Source organism: Mobula birostris, chromosome 27, assembly GCF_030028105.1.
Source record: "Mobula birostris isolate sMobBir1 chromosome 27, sMobBir1.hap1, whole genome shotgun sequence".
Taxonomy (NCBI): domain Eukaryota; kingdom Metazoa; phylum Chordata; class Chondrichthyes; order Myliobatiformes; family Myliobatidae; genus Mobula; species Mobula birostris.
This window is the reverse complement of record NC_092396.1, coordinates 4,772,491-4,793,500: the sequence shown is the minus strand read 5'-3', so window position 1 is coordinate 4,793,500 and position 21,010 is coordinate 4,772,491. Positions and strand designations below refer to the sequence as shown.

The 21,010-nt window shown below is 44.0% G+C and overlaps 1 protein-coding gene across 2 annotated transcripts in view; it reads left to right on the top strand.

Moving 5' to 3' along the window:
• Positions 1-437: 437 nt before the first annotated feature.
• Positions 438-21,010, top strand: part of agrn (agrin) — a 546,801-nt gene continuing 526,228 nt past the window's right edge. For both annotated transcript variants that reach the window (XM_072245169.1, XM_072245168.1), the window contains exons 1-2: positions 438-978; positions 13,477-13,738. In XM_072245169.1, the coding sequence (XP_072101270.1) occupies positions 781-978; positions 13,477-13,738 (460 nt within the window). In that variant the 5' untranslated portion in view covers positions 438-780. The remainder of the gene's footprint in view (positions 979-13,476; positions 13,739-21,010) is intronic.

Genomic DNA, 21,010 nt, shown 5'->3' with positions numbered 1-21,010 from the left:
TTGCATTGCAGACATATGCACCTCCTGAAGGGTGGGGAGGCATTCACACACTCCACTTGGAGGGAGGGGGAGGGATTGAGAGAGAGAGAGAGAGGAGACGGGGAGGGAGGAGAGAGGAGAGGGGAAGAGAGGAGGAGAGGGGTGAAAGGGGTGGGGTGGGGGGAAGGGGACAGGGGGAGAAAGAGAGGGGAAAGAGAGAAAATGGGGGTAGAGAAAGGGAGAAGAGAGAAAGAAAGAGAAAGAGAGAGAGACAGAGACAGACATTTAAAGAGAAAGAGGGAGGGGGAGACTCACACACTGCAGCCGGATAAAATCTGCCAAATTCCACCTGGCAGCCTCTGAACGATTCCCCCACCCTGCCGGGCACAGTCCGATCACGTCGGCGTGTGGTTATTGATTAACGCCGGAGTCTCAACTGCATTTCCGGTCGTGGTGTTCTACCAGTGAGTGAGAGTGGGAGCTGATCAGTGTTCGGCGAGCTGATTTATGCAAATCCCAGCCACAGAGAGAGAGAGAGAGGGGGGGAGAGAGAGAGAGAAAAGACAGAGAGACTGATCGTGCATTCTGTCTGAACCTCCGGCTGATGTTAGACAGAGGTAGCCCTCTCTGCATCCTGAAAGCTGTGGACAATCGCCTCCCTATGTCTTAAGTACACCTGCGAGCCAAACCTGCCAACTGCTCAACGGGATTTTTTTTTTTTAAAAAGCAAGACATTTTACGAACAAAAAACCTTTTGTACTTTTTTTTTGGTGTGTGTGTTCTTTCTCCTCACGGTCGAGGATGGGACGAGAAGGGGCCGAGATACGGACTTTCTCCGCTGACCTCCTTCTTCTCCTCTGCCTCGCTGCCCACGTCTGCTGCCGCCTTTGCCCCGAGAAGGCGCTGGAGAACCGGGAAGAGGAGGCAAACGTAGTGTTGACCGGCACGGTGGAGGAGATAATGAACGTGGATCCCGTACACAATACCTACTCTTGCAAGGTAAAGAGCTTCAGAGCGAGAGCGAGAGGGAGAGAAGGGAGGGAGGGAGCGCTCTCCAAAATTACTGGTAAAACTTACCCCTCATATACAAGGCCGGAACATTTATAATGTTGGTATAGGTGTTAACTCTTTTTTTCAAAGTCATTGCAATGGGAAATCCAGTATTGTTCCCAGGGATTGGATTTGCAAAAGGAAATTTAGTTTTGTTCTCAGGGATAACTTTCGGATCGAGGGAGACCAAATTGTGAGATATTAATCAGATATGAATCCATAAACACTACCTCACTACTTTTTTGATCGAATTCTTTCCATATCTACTTATTGTAATTTATGATTTTTAGTGTTAAGTATTGCAATGCAGACTGCAGCAAAACAACACATTTCACGACTTGTGACAGCGATATGAAACCCGATTCTGATATGATTGATTGCGGGGTGCGAGCCCCCTCTTGTGCAATCCCCCGGCTTTTTATTGTGGCTTTGCTTTTTGTTAGTGAGGTTGCTGAGTGCGTGGGTGTCTTTTAAAGGCTTTATTGAAGTTTGCGAAAGTTGGGTGAGTTTTATTAAAAAGTTGGCGCCTGTGGTGGGTTACACCTGGAACTACGTGACAATGGGGTGAACCATTCCACCCTGCGAACTGGGAGCGTGTTGAGAATAACATGGCCGCGGGCTACTGAAAGTTACAAAAAGAACCAATCTCTGAATAGAGTGCCTCAGGGGAGCATACACTCTCACACAAATGCCCATCCTTTTGGAATCGCGACAACCAGTCGGTTTAGTTTTGTTCCCGTGCCTGAGCCAAACTGCAGCATTCCAATCAAATAGTTTCTCCCCCCCCCCCTACTCAAGGTCAGCGGGGAGAACCGTCACCTCGAAGCCAGAGGTTTGAGGTTTCTCTTCTGTCTGTAAGCACAAAAAGCGGAGCTGGGTAAGGTCCATGATCAGGAAGGGCGTCAAAGGTTACGGGGAGAAGTTTGCGGATGATACTGAGATAGGTGGTGGTGGAGGGCGGGGGCAGGTGGCGTTGAGGAGGCAGGGAATCCGCAGAAGGGCGGAGACAGATTGGGAGAACGGGCAAGGAGGTGCCTCCACTTTGGTAGGAGGGATAATGGCGTAGGCTATTTTCTAAACGGGGAGAAAGTACAGAAAGCAGAGGTGGAAAGGGACTTGGGAGGACTTGTGCTAGATTCCCTAAGTGTTGAGTCGGTGGGAAGGAAGGCAAAGGCAGCGTTTGTGAGGAGTAGAATATAAAAACGTTATGCTGAGGCTTTATAAGGCTCCCATGGCTTCACTTGACCCTGATGGGGTGGGGTTGGGGGCCAAGCAGGGGCTACACCTTGCCCGAGGGTGACCTGCAGGCTAGTGAAGGGGAAGGAGCACCTTACACCTCCTTTGGTAGAGGTGTATCTCTTCCCCCTCCCCTCACCTTGGGTACAATTACAATATTTCAAAGACATTTGGACAGGTACACGAGTAGAAAAGGTATTGATATTGACTTATCATGGTCACTTGTGCTGCGGTATAGTGAAAACCTTACCCTGCAAACTGTTCGTACAGATCAGATCGTTACATAGTGCGTTGAGGTAAACATAACATAATGCAAACTAAAGTGTAAAAGCTACTGAAAAAGTAGTCTGGGTAGACAATAAAGTGCAAGATCGTAACGAGGTAGATTGTGAGGTCAACAACCATGTTATTGCACAGGAGGTCTGTTTAAATGTTTCATAATAATGGGATAGAAGCTGTCCTTGAGCCTGGTTGTTACGTACATTCATGCTTTTGGACCTTGTGCCTGATGGGAGAAGAAAGAATGGGTTGGGTGGGGCCTTTGAAAAGAAGGACATCCCTTTGGAACAGCAGTGAGGAGGAATTTCCTTAGACAGATGGTGGTGACTCTGTGGAAAATTCATTGCCACAGACGGTTGCGGAGACCAAGTCATTAGATATACTTAAAGCAGAGGTTGATAGGTTCTTGATTAATCAGAGCATCAAAGATTACGAAGCAGACAGCAGGAGAACGGTGTTGAGTGAGATAATAAATCAGCAATGATGGATATGTCTTATAATCTTAAAACTCGATTACACAGAAAATAATAACACAATCTCAATTTATATATTAGTTTGGGAAAAGTTGTCTTGTTTCCCTGAGGATTGTGTCTTGCCTTTCTTCTGTCCTCTCAGCCTCTGCTGAAGGTTGCAGTATGTTACAATATTATGAAGTGTCTACCAAATTATGAGGCGTGTAGATAGGGTGAATGCAAGTAGGCTTTCTCTCCTCACATTGGGTGAAACTTCCACTGGAATGAAAAGTGAAGTATTTAAGGGGAACCTGATGGGAAACTTCTTGCCTCAGAGGGTGGTGTCAGTGTGAAACGAGCTGCCAGTGGAAGTGGTGGGTGCGCATTCAATCACACAGTCACAAGAAGTTAAAATAGGTGCAAATTTCCTGGATAGGTGGGAGGAATTTGGAGGGCTGTGGTCAAGAGTGGGTCGATGGGGCTAGGCGAGCCAGTACTGATGAGATAGCAGAAAGGCCTGATTCTGTGCTGTCATGCTCTATGAATCCATGTTCAGAATAAGAATCACTTTATTGCCAGAATTGATTGTGTTTTGGTGCCAAGCATAAAACACGGGATAATACTCTGTAACAGACAACACAAGAATTAGCAGAACGGTCACAATTGCAAACGTCAATAGTCAAATATAAATGTAAACATATGAACAGACTCAATAATTATGAATAGAACAAGGAGAGCTAGAAAGACCATTTAACAGACGTTGTGCAGGGACAGTTAGGGTATTACATGTGAGTGGATTTTGTTGAGAAGCTGCGTAGCTATGGGAAAGAGGTTTCAGAGATGACGTGTAGTCCTGGTGGTGATGGACGTGCCATGTTTCCCTGATGCCAATTTGATGAGCACCTAAAACCAGAATCAGACCTAAACTTGCAACTGTTTTTGTGAAGAAACACCAGGACCTATTCCTGTAAATCTTATTCCACAAACACAACAACAAAATTGATTTTCTGCTCACTTTTCAGTGAAATGGTCCCTGAAGAGCCCTAACATGTGATGATTACTTACCACGGCATCACAGAGTCTCTTAAATGTCTCTACATTTAAAGGTAGAGGCAGAGCCTCTACTTCCTTCGGAGTCTGTGCAGATCCGACGTGACATCATAAAACTTTTCAGACTTCTATAGATGTGTAGGGAAAGTGCATTGACTGGCTGCATTACGGCCTGGTATGGGAACACCAATGCCTTTGAGTGGATAGTCCTACAAATGTTAGTGGATTCGGCCCAGTACATCATGGGTAAAACTCTCCCAATCATTGAGCACATCTACATGAAACACTGTCGTAGGAATCAGTGATCCTCACCACCCAGGCCATGCTCTTTTCTTGCTGCTGCCATCAGGTAGAAGGTACGAGTGCCTCAGGACTCACAACATCAGGTTCAAGAACAGTTGCTACCCCTCAATCATCGGACTCTTGAACAAAACGAGGATAACTACACTCATCTATTGAGATGAACTCTAAATTGTGCTCATCCTGTTTGTTGTATTTGACGGACAGCTGTTGACAAGTGACCTACATTTCTGCGTGTTTCAAAATGATTTAATTGAACATGAAGTATTCTCTGGGATCTCCTGATAACATTAAAAGAGTTAGGGTCCCAAAAATTATTTCATTTCTGACACCTCTGCCAATTTGTCAGCATAACTTGAATGAAATGCCATAGCGTCATTGAGTAATTTAACTCCTCCCTTGTGACAGAGCTGCTTACTTGAGCTAGTCCCATTTCACTGTGTTTGGTCCATATTCTCTTAAAAACCTTTCCCATCCATGTTTCCCTCTAAATCTCTTCTAATTGTATCTGCCTCCATCACTTCCTCTGGTAGCTTGTTCCATATACACAGTGTGGAAAAAGATGTGTTCCCTTTAAATCTTCTGTCTCTCACCTTAAACCTATACCCTGTAGTATTTGACGACTCTATCATAAGACACAGGCTCAGAATTAAGCCATTTGGCCCCTCACTTATGCTCTGCCATTCGATCATGGCTGATTTATTATCCATCTCAAAACCATTCTTCTGTCCTCTCCCTGTAACCTTTGATGCCTTGACTAATCAAGAACCTGTCAACCTCTGCTTTAAGTATACTCAATGACTTGACCTCCAGAGCCATCTGTGGCAATGAATTCCACAGATTCACCACCCTCTGGCTAAAGAAATTCCTCCTCATCTCATTTCTAAAGCAATGACCCTCCATTCTGAGGCTGTGCCCTCTGGTTCTAGACTCCCCTACTATAGAAAACATCTTCTCCACATCCACTCTATCTGGGCCTTTCAACATTTGAAAGGTTTCAATGAAATCCCCTTCGCTCTGCTAAACTTCAGTGAGTACAAGCTCGGAGCCATCACACGCTCCTGATACATTAACCCTTTCATTCCCAGAATCATTCTTGTGAACCTCCTCTGAAGCCTCTCCAATGCCGGCACAACTTTTCTTAGATAAGGGGCCCAAGTTCTGCTCATGATATTCCCAATTGTGGTCTGACCAATGCCTTATAAAGCCTCTGCCTCACATCCTTGCTTTCACTCTGTGAAAAAGTCTTTGCATTTGCCTTGTTTGTACCATCATGATTTTATAAGCCTCTATAAGATCACCCCTCGGCCTCCTACGCTCCAGCGAAAAAATGCCTTGGCTTATCCTTCGTGCATCACAGTCTGTGTTTCCTGTAATTTAAAAAAAAAACAACTCCCTTATTTAAAAGTTATGTGTTCTCATTGGGGAACACTTTTCAGCGGTTTCTTGTGTGAATCTCTGTCTCACACAAGCACCAAATATCAGCAAGGGAGTGGGGTTGTAGGAATGAGGTGAATGGGACTTGTGTTGGTCTGTAGATTCAAGTAGATAGAACAGTACAGCACAGGAACAGGCCCCTCAGCCCACAAAGTATGTACTGAATACAATGCCACATTAAACTTTTGCCTGCAGACGATCCGTATTCCTCCATTCCCTGCACATTCATCTGTCTATCCAAGAGCCCTTTAAGCACCACTATCATATCTGCCTCCAGCACCACCTCCGGTATCCCCTTCCCGGCACCTTCCACATTCTGTAAAAGAGCACCCCATACATCTCTTTAAATATTCCCCATCTCACTTTCACTTCCTGTCCTCTAGTACTTGCCATTTCTACCCTGGGAGGGAGATTCTGACTGTCTGCCCCATTTATGTCTCTTCCACTAATAAACATTCTGTCATGGCCGATTTATTTTCCCTCTCAAACTCATTGTCCTGCCTTCAGCCCATGACATTTGATGCCCTGACTAATCGAGAACCTATCAGCCTCTGCTTTAAATTTACCCAGTTACTTGGCCTCCACAGCTGTCTGGGGCAATGAATTCCACAGATTCGCCACCTTCTGGCTAAAGAAATCCCACCTCATCTCGTTTCTAATGGAATGTCCTTCTGTTCTGAGGCTGTGCCATCTGGTCCTAGGCTCTCCCACTAAAGGAAGCATCCTCTGCACTTCACTCCACTCTGTCTAGGCCTTTCGATATTTGATTGGTTTCAATGAGATCCTTCCTCATTCTTTAAACTCCAGTGAGTACAGGCCCAGAACCATCCAACGCTCTTCATTTGTTAATGCTTTTATTCCTGGAATCATTCTTCTGAACCTTGCCTGGACCCTCTCAAATGCCAGCAAATAATTTCTCAGACAAAGGGCCCAAAACAGCTCTTAATATTTCAAGTACGGCCTTATAAATCAACCTGAGTTTGTCCAATCTCTTCTTACATAAGTGCAAGTCACTCTAATTTTCCTCTACCTTGCACTAACAGTGATATTGGATTTCCAGTGTACTGTTCTCAGTTGCTTGTGTTGTTGGCTGATCTGTAAGTGGAATTGGTATCTCATTGTTCCCTTTGACAAATGTGCTTACTCTCACCATTCCTGGCATCTATCTATACACGTTCAGACAGACGCGCTGAACCGAATCCAAGTTGTCCCAGGTGTGTCCTCAACCAACCAGAACCAAAGCCAAATTTATTGTCACATGCAAGTACGTATACCCTCAGAGACCCCTTTATTAAGTACAGTTGTACACCTGTTCGTTAATGCAAATATCTAATCAGCCAATCATTTGGCAGCAGCAACTCAATGCATAAAAGCATGCAGGCATGGTCAAGAAGTTCAGTTGTTGTTCAGATCTAACATCAGAATGGGGAAGAAATGTGAGCTCAGTGACTTTGACTGTGGAATGATTGTTGGTGCCAGATGGGATGATTTGAGTATCTCAGAAATAGCTGATTTTCTGGAATTTTCACGCACAACAGTCTCTAGAATTTACAGAGAATGGGAGAAAAACAAAAAAGCATCCAGCTCTGTGGGTGAAAATGCCTTGTTAAAGAGAGAGGTCTGTAGAGAATGGTCAGACTAGTTTAAGCTGACATAAAAAACTAATCAAAAAGAAAGCAAGAGAGCTGCCAGATAAGTTGTGTGCTTTGTTTTTACTTTTGGTGAGATGTGCACATATGGTGTGGTAGCGTCATGACATATGCAGTTTACATTCTTACATATAGTATTCTGCAAAAGTCTAAGGCACATGTATATAGCTATGGTGCCTGAGAATTTTGCACAGTACTGTATTTGTCAATGTGGAGCAGACAGTGAGTTTGTAAATCTGATGGGAGCAAAGGATGTTGGGAATGGTGAGGGTGGAGTGTCACGGGAGGGGTCTGGGGCAGGTGGCAGAGAAGGAGTGCCAATGGCAGGGTTAAGACACACCCGGCCCTGAGATGCCAGGCAAGCTCATTTAATTCCAAACAATTGGTTTATTGATCATTACAGAATGTCCCTCTGGTGCTTCCCATTCCCTCTCCTCCTCCTTCCACTTTTCTGAACCATGATTGTCCTCTCCCTGCCCCCTTCCCACTCTCAGTCTACAATAGAGACCCAGATCAGGTTTATCATCACTCACACGTCATGATTTTTTGCAGCAGCAGCAACAGTACAGTGCAATACATAAAGTTACTACAGTACTGTGCAAAAGTCTTAGGCTCGCTTGCTGTCCCTCTGTCTTGCTGGCTATATATATATGCCTAAGACTTTTGCACAGTACCTTATAATCCATAATGAATTGTTTAAACAAACAAGAATGCTGAGTCAAACAAATTTAGTCATAGTCATACTTTATTGATCCCGGGGGAAATTGGTTTTCGTTACAGTTGCACCATAAATAATTAAATAGTAATAATACCATAAATAGTTAAATAGTAATATGTAAATTATGCCAGGGAATAAGTCCAGGACCAGCCTATTGGCTCAGGGTGTCTGACCCGCCAAGGGAGGAGTTGTAAAGTTTGATGGCCACAGACAGGAATGACTTCCTATGACGCTCTGTGTTGCAGCTCGGTGGAATGAGTCTCTGGCTGAATGTACTCCTGTGCCCAACCAGTCCATTATGTAGTGGATGGGAGACATTGACCAAGATGGCATGCAACTTGGACAGCATCCTCTTTTCAGACACCACCATCAGAGAGTCCAGTTCCATCTCCACAACATCACTGGCCTTACGAATGAGTCTGTTGATTCTGTTGGTGTCTGCTACCCTCAGCCTGCTGACCCAGCACACAACAGCAAACATGATAGCACTGGCCACCACAGACTCGTAGAACGTCCTCAGCATCGTCCGGCAGATGTTAAAGGATCTCAGTCTCCTCAGGAAATAGAGACGGCTCTGACCCTTCTTGTACAATATTACTCAATTACTACTGAAATATTAAATACGCAATAAGACTGGTTCAAGCTGTCAGGAAGGCTACAGTAACTTTAAAAAAAACACACACGCATTACAACAGTGATGTGCAGAAGAACATCTCTGAACACATAATATGTTGAACATTGAAGTGGATGGAATACAGCAGCAGAAGACCACAGACACAATCAGTGGGCACACTTTATTGCGGGTGTACCTAATAAAATGGCCACGGAGTCAAACAATAAATTTGGAAAACTTCTTTGCAGTGGCATCACAGACACACAGCATCAGAAGGAAAACATAGACCGAACATAAATTGTGTGTGATGTTTACGAGAACACAATCTGAACATCATTGAGCCTAGTGGTCATCCTGTTCCTAAACTGTGGTGATTAGGGCTGTAGTGGTCGGTTGAAGAACTGAACGGTTAAAGGGCAGTTGCTGTTCCTGAACCTGATGGTGTGAATCTTCAGGCTTTGCTACCACCTGCCTGATGGTAGCCGCAAGAACATGGCACGATGGGGATCTTTGATGGATGTTCCCTTCTGGACACCACTCTAAACCATCATTGTCTACTGTTCTCAGACCAGCAATGACCTGTACCTCAGTTTGCCCAAATTTAAGCTGTACAGGGGATATGGTTTTAAGGTGAGCTGGTAGAGTCATCGAACACTACAGCACAGAAACAGGCCCTACAGCTCAGCTAATTCATGCTGAACTATTATTCTACCTAGTCCCATAGCCCTCCCATCCACTTAATTGTCCTACCTTCTCTTAAATGATGCAATCAAACCTTCCACTGCAGCTCGTTCCACACTCTCACCATGGCACTGTCTGAGTGATTCAGCATCCGGTTTAATATCACTGTTGTGAAATATGAAGTGAAGAAGTTCTCTTCATCTTCCCCTTAAATAATGCAACTTTCACCTGAATGCGTGACCTAGTTCTAGTCACACCCAACCTCAGGGGAGAAAGCCTATTTGCATTCACCCTATCTACAGAATTCCGTATACCTGTATTAAATCTCTCTTCTCCTTTACTACCTGTATACCCATGACTGTGTCCCCACCCACAGCTCTAATCTGCTAATTAAATTTGCTGATGACACTACATTGATTGGTCTAATCTCAAACAATAACGAGATGGCCTACAGGGAAGAAATCATCTCTCTGACACAGTGGTGTCAAGAAAACAACCTCTTCCTCAATGTTGCAAAAACAAAGGAACTGGTTGTGGATTACAGGAGGAATGGACGTGGGCTAACCCCTAATGACATCAATGGATCTGGGGTTGAGAGGGTAAACAGCTTTAAGTTCCTCGGCATCCACATCACTGAGGACCTCATGTGGTCTGTACATACTGGCTGTGTGGTGAAAAAGGCATAACAGCGCCACTTTCACCCCAGGCGGTTGAAGAAGTTTGGTGTGGGCCCCCATATCCTAAGAACTTTCTACAAGGATACAATTGAGAGCGTCCTGACTGGCTGCATCACTGCCTGGTATGGGAACTGTACCTCACTTAATCACAGATTCTGCAGAGAGTGGTGCGGACAGCCCAGCGCATCTGTAGTTGTGAACTTCCCATGATTCAGGATATTTACGAAGACAGGTGTGAAAAAAGGGCCCAGATGATTATTGGGGACCGGAGTCACCCCAACCACAATCTATTCCCGTTGCTACCATCTGGGAAATGGTACCACAGCATAAAAGCCAGGACCAACAGGCTCGGGGACAGCTTCTTCCACCAGGCCATCAGGCTGATTAACTCACGCTGATTTGAGTGTATTTCTATGTTACATTGACTGTTCTATTTATTACAAATTACTATGATTGCACATTGCACATTTAGACGGAGACGTAACATAAAAATTTTTACTCCTCGTGTATGTGAAGGATGTAAGCAATAAAGACTTCAATTCCATTCATTTTCCTACAATCAAGCAAATAATATTCAACCTTTATTTAATGCGAACATGAGCAGCACCTTTTTCACCCAGAGGGTGGTCAGTGTATGGAACGAGCTGCCAGTGAAAATGGTTGAGGAAGGTACATGTAAAAGGCGTGTGCATGCATTGGAGAGGTTGAGCGGGAGATGTGCTCAGTAATGGCAAATTGGACTGTTTTGGGGTGTAATCTTGGTTTGCATGGACTGGTTAGACAGACACCTGAATACGCTGGGCCTGGAGGGAATTTGATCGAGTGCAGACGGAAGTGTTTAATTTATTTCGGCATTCTGTTCATTGCAGACTCTGGGCCGAAGGGCCTGTTCCTGTGCTGTACTGTTTTAAACTTATCCCACGGCTTCTGGGCCTCTCACTCTGCCCTGTCGTCTCCTGGTAATGGAATGTAGCAAGTAATTAGCTCACAGTCAGAACACACCAACAGAAATGCGATTATGAGTGGGTGTTAATTGGAAAATAAATATTGAATGAATGTGGTGGGAGCCTTACGGCACACCACCAGGTTCAGGAACATCCATTGCCCTACAACCATCAGGTTCCCGAACCGGCGTGGATAACTTCACTCACCTCCACGCTGAGCTGATTCCATAACCTATGGACTCGCTTTCAAGGAATCTACAACTTGTATGCTCAGAATTATCTATTTACTTAATTTTTTCGTATTTGCACAGTTTGTCTTTTGTACGTTGGTCGTTCATGTGGATACGGCCCGGTCTGTCACAGGAAATGCCCTCCCCAGCATTAAGCACACCTGCGCAGAGCGCTGTTGCAGGAAAGCAGCATCCACCATCTCGGTTATGCTCTCTCCTCACTACTATCATCAGGAAGGAGCTGCAGGAGCCTCAGGTCCCACACCACCAGGTTCAGGAACAGTTATTACCCTTCGACCATCAGACTCCTGAACCAGCGTGGATAGCTTCACCCACCTCAGCACTGAACTGATTCCACAACCTATCGACTTGATTTCAGACATTGCACAGCTCGTGTTCTCAGATCTATCCATCTGCTTCTTGTATTTTCACAGTTTGCCTTCTCTTGTACGTTGATTGTTTGTCGGTCTGAGTTTGTGTGTAGTTTTTCATTGATTCTATTGTATTTCTCTGTTCCACTATGAATTCCCGCAAGAAACGTAATCTCATAAACGTAAACGTATGGTGAATTATCCAGTATGTACTTTGTAATAAATTTCCTTTGAACATAGCCCCATGTTTCTTTTACCCCCCCCACCAAATAAGAGGTCAATTATTTATTGAGATGCAGTGCAGAATCAGCCCTTCGAGCCACCTAATTTAACCTTAACCTAATCATGGGACAATTTACAATGAGCAATTAACCTACCGCTGGTGCTTCTTTGGACTTTGAGAGGAAACCCGAACATCTGGAGGAACCTCACGTAGTCACATGGAGAACGTACAAACTGTTTACAGACAATTTATTGCCTCAAACTGAATAGAGCCATAGAACACTACAGCACAGAAACAGGCCTTTTGGCCCATCTAGTCCATACCGAACTATTATTCTGCCCAGTCCCATTGACCTTCACCTGGACCATAGCCCTCCATACCCCTCTCATCTATGTTCCTATCCAAATTTCTCTGAAATATTGAAATTGAACCCACATACACCACTTCTGCTGGGAGTGCGTCCACTGTCGCAGCACCCTCTGAGTGAAGAAGTTCTCCCTCAGATTCTCTTTAAATATTTCACCTTTCACTCTTAACCTGTGACCTCTAGGTCCAGTATCTCATCTGAAAGCAGAACTGTTGATAAGACAGCACTTGGCAAGTCTTAGACCATGAGTGTTGCCCTGGAGCAGAATAAATCTAGAACCGAGAATGCAGATAAGAGCAATCCATTAGAGTCCATAGGAGCGAGGGTCAGGGGTCAGCCATCCGGCCTGTTGCGCCTCCTTGGCCATTCAACAAGATCATGGTTGACCTGACCATAGAGTCAGTTCCACCTGCCTGCCTTTTCCCCATAACCCTTAGATAGATAGATAGATAGATAGATAGACAGACATACTTTATTGATCCCGAGGGAAATTGGGTTTCGTTACAGTTGCACCAACCAAGAATAGAGTATAAATACAGCAATATAAAACTATAAATAAATAATATGTAAATTATGCCAGGAAATAAGTCCAGGACCAGCCTATTGGCTCAGGGTGTCTGCCCCTCCAAGGGAGGAGTTGTAAAGTTTGATGGCCACAGGCAGGAATGACTTCCTATGATGCTCAGTGCTGCATCTCGGTGGAATGAGTCTCTGGCTGAATGTACTCCTGTGCCCAACCAGTACATTATGTAGTGGATGGGAGACATTGTCCAAGATGGCATGCAACTTGGGCAGCATCCTCAATCCACCCTCCACCCCCCCGCAAAGCAAAATTATGTCCAACTGTGTCTTAAACACATTTAATCAGAATCAGGTTTATAATCTCTGAAATGCTGTGAAATTTGTTGTTTTGCGACAGTGGTACAGTGCAGTATGTTAAAAACAACTACTATAAATTATGGTAAGAAATATCTTTAAAAGGTAGTGCAAAAAGAGCAAAAAATAGTGAGATGATGTTCATGGACTGTTGTAGATTGTGGGTCTTGCTTCCTGTTGGTGGGTGTGCAGTGAAGTGGAAACCTAGAGAGTGAATGATAGTGGTGATGGTGCAGCTGGTTGGCAAACGCAAAGTTATTGTTGGATGATTTTGAATGACTTGTATGTAGATGTTCCCATTGCGTTTGCTTGTTGCTACTGAATTCTGTTTCATTGCGTTGAAGGTGCGTGTCTGGAGGTACCTGAAAGGCAGGGAGACGATGAACAACGAGATCCTCTTGGACGGTGGGAAACGAGTCATGATCTGCGGCTTTGGAGACCCCTTGATCTGCGACAACCAGGTCTCCACGGGTGATACCAGGATTTTCTTTGTCAACGTGGCGCCGAAGTCCATGTGGCCGGCTCACAAGAACGAGCTGATGCTCAGCTCCAGCCTCATGAGGATAACGCTCCGGAACCTGGAGGAAGTTGAGAACTGCGTAGAAGGTTTGAGCTCCTTTCTCTACCTGTTCAGCTTGTGTTGTTTTGCTAATGTTTGGTCTGCCCCTCCAGGTACTGGATTATTGATCAAATGGGTGTATCTTGCAAAAATAGTATTCACACTCGTGAAGTTTTGCTTTTTGTCCCAAGTACATTTTTGTCTTTATTTATTTTATATTTTGTTTCATGATACAGTGTGGAACGGACCCTTCTGGCCCAACAAGCTGCACTGCCCAGCAATCCATCTATTTAACCCTAGCCCAATCACAGGACAAATGACAATAATTAACTAACCTACTAACTGGTACTTCTTTGGACTGTGGGAGGAAACCAGAGCATCTGGAGGAAACCCATGCACACACAGGAAGAGTTGGCAAACTTTCTTACAGAGGACACCAGAATTGAACTCCAAACTCCGATGCCCTGAGCTGTAATAGCATTGGGCTAATCGCTACACCACTGTTCATTCCTGCTATCTAATGGGAACTGGGTGGAGTGGGAGTTAAAATCCCTATACTGTGGCAAGTAGAATAAAAATAAAAATGAGTCTTATTAAAGATAATTAGGGAAAAAACCAGAATTGTCATTAATATCCAGCATTAACATCTTTAGAGCGGTCTTTGAGACTGCTAACACTTCAACATGTCTCCTGTGTTCGGGGTCTTTGCCAGCCGAGTTCGCACCCCATGAAGAAGTGCATTAAAACAAAATGAAGCACTGCAGTGGTGTAGCAGAGCACCGAGGTAGCGTAGCGCAACACTATTATAGATCGCGGCGTTGGAGGCCGGAGTTCATTTCCGGCGCCACCTGTAAGGAGTTTGTACGTTGACTGCTTTGTTTCCTCCGAGTGCTCTGGTTTCCTCCCACACTCCAAAGACAAACTGGTTAGTAGGTTAATTGCTCAGTGTGAATTATCCTGTGATTAGGCTGGGGTTAAATAGCTGGGTTGCTGAGCACTGCAGCTCATTCGGCCAGAAGGGGCTGCTCCACTCTGTATCTCTAATCTAAACAAAGTAAGGCGGCCAGTAATTATAGTTCAGTCTCTATTTGCAGGCTTATTCAGCGTTGACTACAGAGCAGTATCAAGTCAGGTTTGTTGCCAGGTGTACACATGTGCTGAGTGGAACACTTGCTTACAGCACTGTCACAGGCCTGTGGACACAGACAGCACACTGAATATAAGATTATAACAGAACAGTGAAGAGACAGGAATGAAAGGCTGCAAAGGTGCACAGCAAAAAGACAGAGGCAAGCCCATGGTGGTGCAAAAAGGAGGTCAGTGGTGTTCTGTTGCTGAGGTAGGGTTGGGCTTGTGCATGTTGGTTCAAGAAACTGATTAGTTGTAGGAAAGTAGCTGTTCCTGAACTTAATGCTGTAGACTCCTGCCCAATTGGAGCAGGGAGAGGACGTGAGGTTTTCCCGGATTCAATTGCCCATCCGTGGGACTGAGGCTGTACCTCCTGCCTGATGGCAGTAGCGATGGTACTGACTGAGGTCTGTTGGTGAGGAAATCAAGCATCCAGTTGCCTCTGTGAGTCGGGATTCTGGATTCGATTATGTACCACGTTGGCAGGCTTCCTTCCCAAATTGGGCTTCGAATCACTAACCCAGTAATCGTACACTTTGTGGCCACTTTATTAAGTACGCCTGTACATCTGCTGGTTAATGTAAATATCTAATCAGCCAATCACATGGCAGCAACTTAATGTGTAAAAGCATGCAGACATGGTCAAGAGGTTCATTTGTTGTTCAGACCAAACATCAGAATGGGGAAGAAATGTGATCTAAGTGACTGCTGGTGCCAGATGGGGTGGATTGACTTTCTCAGAATCTGCGGATCTCCTGGGATTTTCATTTTCAATAGTCTCTGACGTTTTCAGAGAATGGCGCAAACAACAGAAAGTCACCCACAAGCAGCAGTTCTGTGGGTGAAAGCATCTTGTTAATGAGAGAGGTCAGAGGAGAATGGTCAGGCTGGTTCAAGTGGACATTAAAACTAATTGAAGAGAAAACAAGAGAGCCAAGAGATAAGTTGTGTACTTCATTTTTACATTTAGTGAGACACACTCGTATTGATATGGTAGCGTCATGATGTATCTAGTTCACTTATTTTTACATATAACCCATAATGAATTATTTAAACAAACAAGAATGATTAATCAAACAATATATTTACAATATTACTCAAATACTACAGAAATACTAAATACACAACAAGACTGTTTCAAGCTGACAGGAAAGCGACAGTAACTTAAATAACCACACGTTACAACTGGTGTGCATGGAGAGCATCCCTGAACGTACGTATTACACATTCAGTCTTGAAGTGGATGGGCTACAGCAGCAGAAGATCATGAACATACACTCAGTGGCCACTTTATTAGGTGCAAGATGTATGTAATAAAATTGACACTGAGTGTGTGGTCATCAGTATTGGCACTCTTAATTTAATTACATTAATTTTAATGTCGTGCTGAGGTGGGATTTTAATTTGCATCTAGAGCAGCACCAGTAAATTAATTACAAGTCAACTGTGAACTCACTTGCATTGTATGTAACCCGAATGGATAGCTGCACATTTAACTTTGCCGTTCCGCAGGATATTAAAAGCTGCAGTTCATTGTGTCCGAAAGCTACTCCCCTTTGCTGTCTGCACTAGAGAGCATGAGGGTGCAGAGGAGATTTACCAGGGTGCTGCCTGGATTAGAGAACATGCCCTATGATGAAAGGTTGATGAAGCTAGGTCTTTTCTCTTTGAAGAGGAGGAGGATGAGAGGTGACTTGATAGAGCTGTGCAAAATGCTAAGAGGGATAGACAGAGTGGACAGCCAGAGACCTTTTCCCAGGGCAGCAATGGCTATTGTGAGGAGGCTTAGTTTTTAGGTGATTGGAGGAAAGTGTAAGATATATGTCAGAGGTAGATTTTTTTACACAGAGAGAGCTATTTTTTAATTTCATACATTATTATTGCACATTGGTAAATTATTATTCTGTACTTTATTAGTTAAGTCTGCACACTGCTAAGTGTGTTTTTAAATGTTGCTGTTGTAATGAATGAATTTCCTACTCGGGATCAATGAAGTACTTTATTATTATTATTATTACTGTATGTGTGGAACGCCCTGCCAGAGGTGGCATTAGGAACATTTAAGGGACTCTAAGGTAGGCACATGGATGATAGAAAAATGGAGGGTTATGTGGAGAGATTGATTTTGGAGTAGGTTAAAGGGTCGGAACATTGCGGATCGAGGGGACAGGACTGTACTGTTCTATGTTCTATCTCCATACTGCTCCTGTCAAAATCCTGAAATTTCTCACATCCCATAGAGCGTTTTAAATCTAGCCATCCTGTACTCAGTAAGCTCCCATGAACAACAGCGTGACAGCAACTAGAACATCTGCTAAAGTCTAAGTCAATTTATCATCAAAGTACGTTTATGTCACCATATACTACCCTCATTCACTTCCTTGTGGGAATTTACAAGAAAATAAAGAAATACAATAGGATTTCTGAAAAACTATACATAAAGGCTGACAAACAACCAATGTGTACAAGAAGACAAATTCTACAAGTACAAAAAATAATACTGAGAACATGAGTTGTAGAGTGAGTTTAAAGTTTTCAGTATAGATTCTGAGTTGAGGTGAGTGAAGTTGCCCACACTGGTTCAGGAACCTGATGGTTGAAGGGTAATAACTATTCCTGAAGCTAGTGGTGCACCTGGTAGTAGTGAGAAGAGATCATGGCCTGATTGGTGGTGATAACTGAGAATATGAGTTGTAGAAACTTTGGAAGTCAGTCTGTAGGTAATTTTGATGAAGAATCAATGATGGTAAAGATAAATCACTACTCTGTAGCCTTAAGGGGCTGGAACCAAAGGTCTTCCTAATACAGAGCTGTCCGCATTCTGAAGGACCTGATTTACGAAAATATAACCAACATAAATTCTTCTACTTTGTTAAAGCACTTTTCAAACTGAGTGCCCTTCAGGATGCCAGACTTTAGGAGGGATTTGATTACACCCAGGAAGGTACAGAGGAGCTTCACTGGGATGTTGGCAGGACACCGTAGAGTCCCCAAAAGTTAGCCCACAGCCACAAGCCGCCGAGGTGAGTGAAGCTGGTGCAGGAGCTGATGGCTGCTGTAGCCTCCGAGTCTATCAGTTCATGGCGGCAAACCATAGCTGCAGATCCAGTTCCACGCTGAAGCGCCTTGATCAAGTCGCACGAATAGTAAAGCGCGTTCAGCACTGAGGACTTTAAACATCAGACCGCAGCCGAAAATGAGTTTTGATGTTTCAATGTACGTGTGACAAATAAAGCTAATATGTAGGTTTTCACTGTGGGTTTCAAAGTACATGTGACAAAGAGAGCTAATCTTTAAAGGGGTCTGATAGCTGGCAGGGACACAGTGGGCTGAAGGCTCTGTTCAAATCATTTGGGTATTTAAGGTAGATATTGTTAGGTTTTTGCTTAGTAAGAGGGTTAAGGATTACAGGGAGAATTGGGTTGAGCAAATAAGTCAGTGATGATTAAATGGCAGAGTAGACTGAATGGGTTGAATGGCCTAGTTCTAATGGTCTGTCCCAGAGCTGTTCGACTCTATGACTTTTGTATCTCTGAAGTTAGCCACAGGCCTCACTGGGTGAGTGGGTTTCCTTCTGTATAGGAGCAGACTCAATGTGTTGAATGGCCTAGTTTGAAAGTCTGTTCCAGAGCTGATGGACTCTCTGATGTTTGTATACCTGAAGTTAGCCACAGGCCTCACTGGGGGAGGATGGTGTGTTTCCTTCAGTATTGGTTTTCACAGTAATCCAGCGGTTTTGTGGTTCACAATGAAGGGGACATTCCCTGAAATTCCAGGTAATGAATTTCTTGATTCCTAATTTCCAAACTGCCTGAGTGGGATTCGGACTTGTCTCTGGATCGATGATCAAGGGCTGTAGCTATTAGTCACTACGTCACTGTGGCAATAAAACCAAAAGGAAAGACTTTCGAACTGAGACACTGAGACCGATCTTTATGTAGAATGACTGCAAGTTAATCCTGTTAAACCCAGGCTGGGACTGTACACATTATATAAACTTCCCTAACCATGAACTATGCTGTATGAAAAATCCATATTTTTTTCAAACCTGTTTTTAGAGCAGAATATTGAAGATTTTAAGGTTAGCTGCATTTGTTAATGCAAGCACAGAAAGGTGTAATTTGGCGTCAACAACCAACACAGTCCAAGGATGTGCTGGGGACAGTCTTCAATGTTGCCGTGCTTCCAGCACCAACGTAGCATGCCTACTGCTGACTAACCCTAACCTGTAAGTCTTTGGAATGGAGGAGGAAACCCAGGTGGTCACGGAGACAACATGCAAGCTCCTCGCAGACAGCAGCAGGAATTGATTTTATTTATTTAGAGATATAGTGCGGAACATGCTCTTCCAGTCCCTAACTACGCAAGCCTAAACCCAGGACAATTTACAATGCCCAATTAACCTACTAACCGGTACGTCTTTGGACTGTGGGAGGAAACCCACACACTCACGAGGAGGACGGACAAACTTGGAATCGGACTTCAGCACCCCAAGCCATAATAGCGTCATGCTAACTGTGGCGCCCACCAAGACTGAGCTGACAACTGATCTTGGAGCAGGTTGGGCCCAAGGGCCAATGTGTGCTATGGTGACAACTTGCTTTAATATTACAAAACAAAAGCATTACAGGATTCAAAGATTCAAAGTACATTTATTATCAAAGTATTTATGCAGTATACAACCCTGAAATTCATCTTACCTGAAAACTGAAATAAGAACAAAGAATGCGGGGGGAAATAATTCATAGTCATAGTCGTACTTTATTGATCCCGGGGGAAATTGGTTTTCGTTACAGTTGCACCATAAGTAATTAAATAGTAATAAAACCATAAATAGTTAAATAGTAATATGTAAATTATGCCAGGAAGTAAGTCCAGGACCAGCCTATTGCCTCAGGGTGTCTGACCCTCCAAGGGAGGAGTTGTAAAGTTTGATGGCCACAGGCAGGAATGACTTCCTATGACGCTCTGTGTTGCATCTCGGTGTAATGAGTCTCTGGCTGAATGTACTCCTGTGCCCAACCAGTCCATTATGTAGTGGATGGGAGACATTGTCCAAGATGGCATGCAACTTAGACAGCATCCTCTTTTCAGACACCACCGTCAGAGAATCCAGTTCCATCCCCACAACATCACTGGCCTTCTGAATGAGCTGGTCTGTCAGCATCTGCAGAGAGAGAAATGAGTTTACTTTGTGCTGACTGTGTTTTGGTCGAAGTTTATCAGTCTGCTTATTGATGTGGTAGTGTCAGAAAGTCAGAGATGTTAGAGTCTGGAATTTTGTTCCTTGGCAGAGTTTGTAAGTTTGGTAATGTCTAAACAGTCTCCTCCCTCAGATGCCTCTCTGGTATGGAATGAAACAACATCTCCCTTTTAAGTACAAGAGTTCTAACTTTATCCAGGTGGCTGCAGATGCTGGAATCTGAGAGTGAGAATCAAAATGCTGGAGGGGTCAGCCAGCACTTATAGACGGAAATGGACAGTCCATGTTTTCAGTCGAGGCCCTTCATTCAGATGCTGACTGACCCATCAAATTTCTCTGGCATTTTATTTGTCATTCCAACTTCATCCCGGCACTGATTAGAAGCTAAATCCAAGGATTTAACCCTTGAAGGTTCATATTCAGATTGATTTTACACATGTGAAAAAGTCTCAGGCACATATGTATAGCTAGGGTGCCTAAGGCTTTGACACAGTATTGTGGTAATTTTATGTATTGCACTGTACTGCTGTTGCAAAAAAAACACAACTCCAAATTTCATGACTGTGCCATACATTCTGGCGCCATCGCAGCATGCCCACAGTGCTCTGCGGAACAACTCAGAACACAAGAATCCAAGCGACTACCGTGGAACAAGCCCTGTCCGTCGTTCCCACCCACTCACATACACGGACCTCTAACATCAGGACAGGCTGCCTGAAGTTCCTGGTACTGACTGTTTCTGGCTAATTCAAAGTTCAAAGTATATTTCTGATCAAAGTGCATATATGTCATCCCATACAACCCTGAGATTCGTTTTCCTGCTCAGCAGACTCAGCAAATCTGAGAATAGTAACTATAACAGGATCAATGAAAGATCAACTAGAGAGCAGAAGACAACAAAATGCAAATGCAAATATGAATAAATAGCAATAAATAATGAGAACATGAGATAATGAGATAGAGTCCTTAAAGTGAGATCATTGGTTGT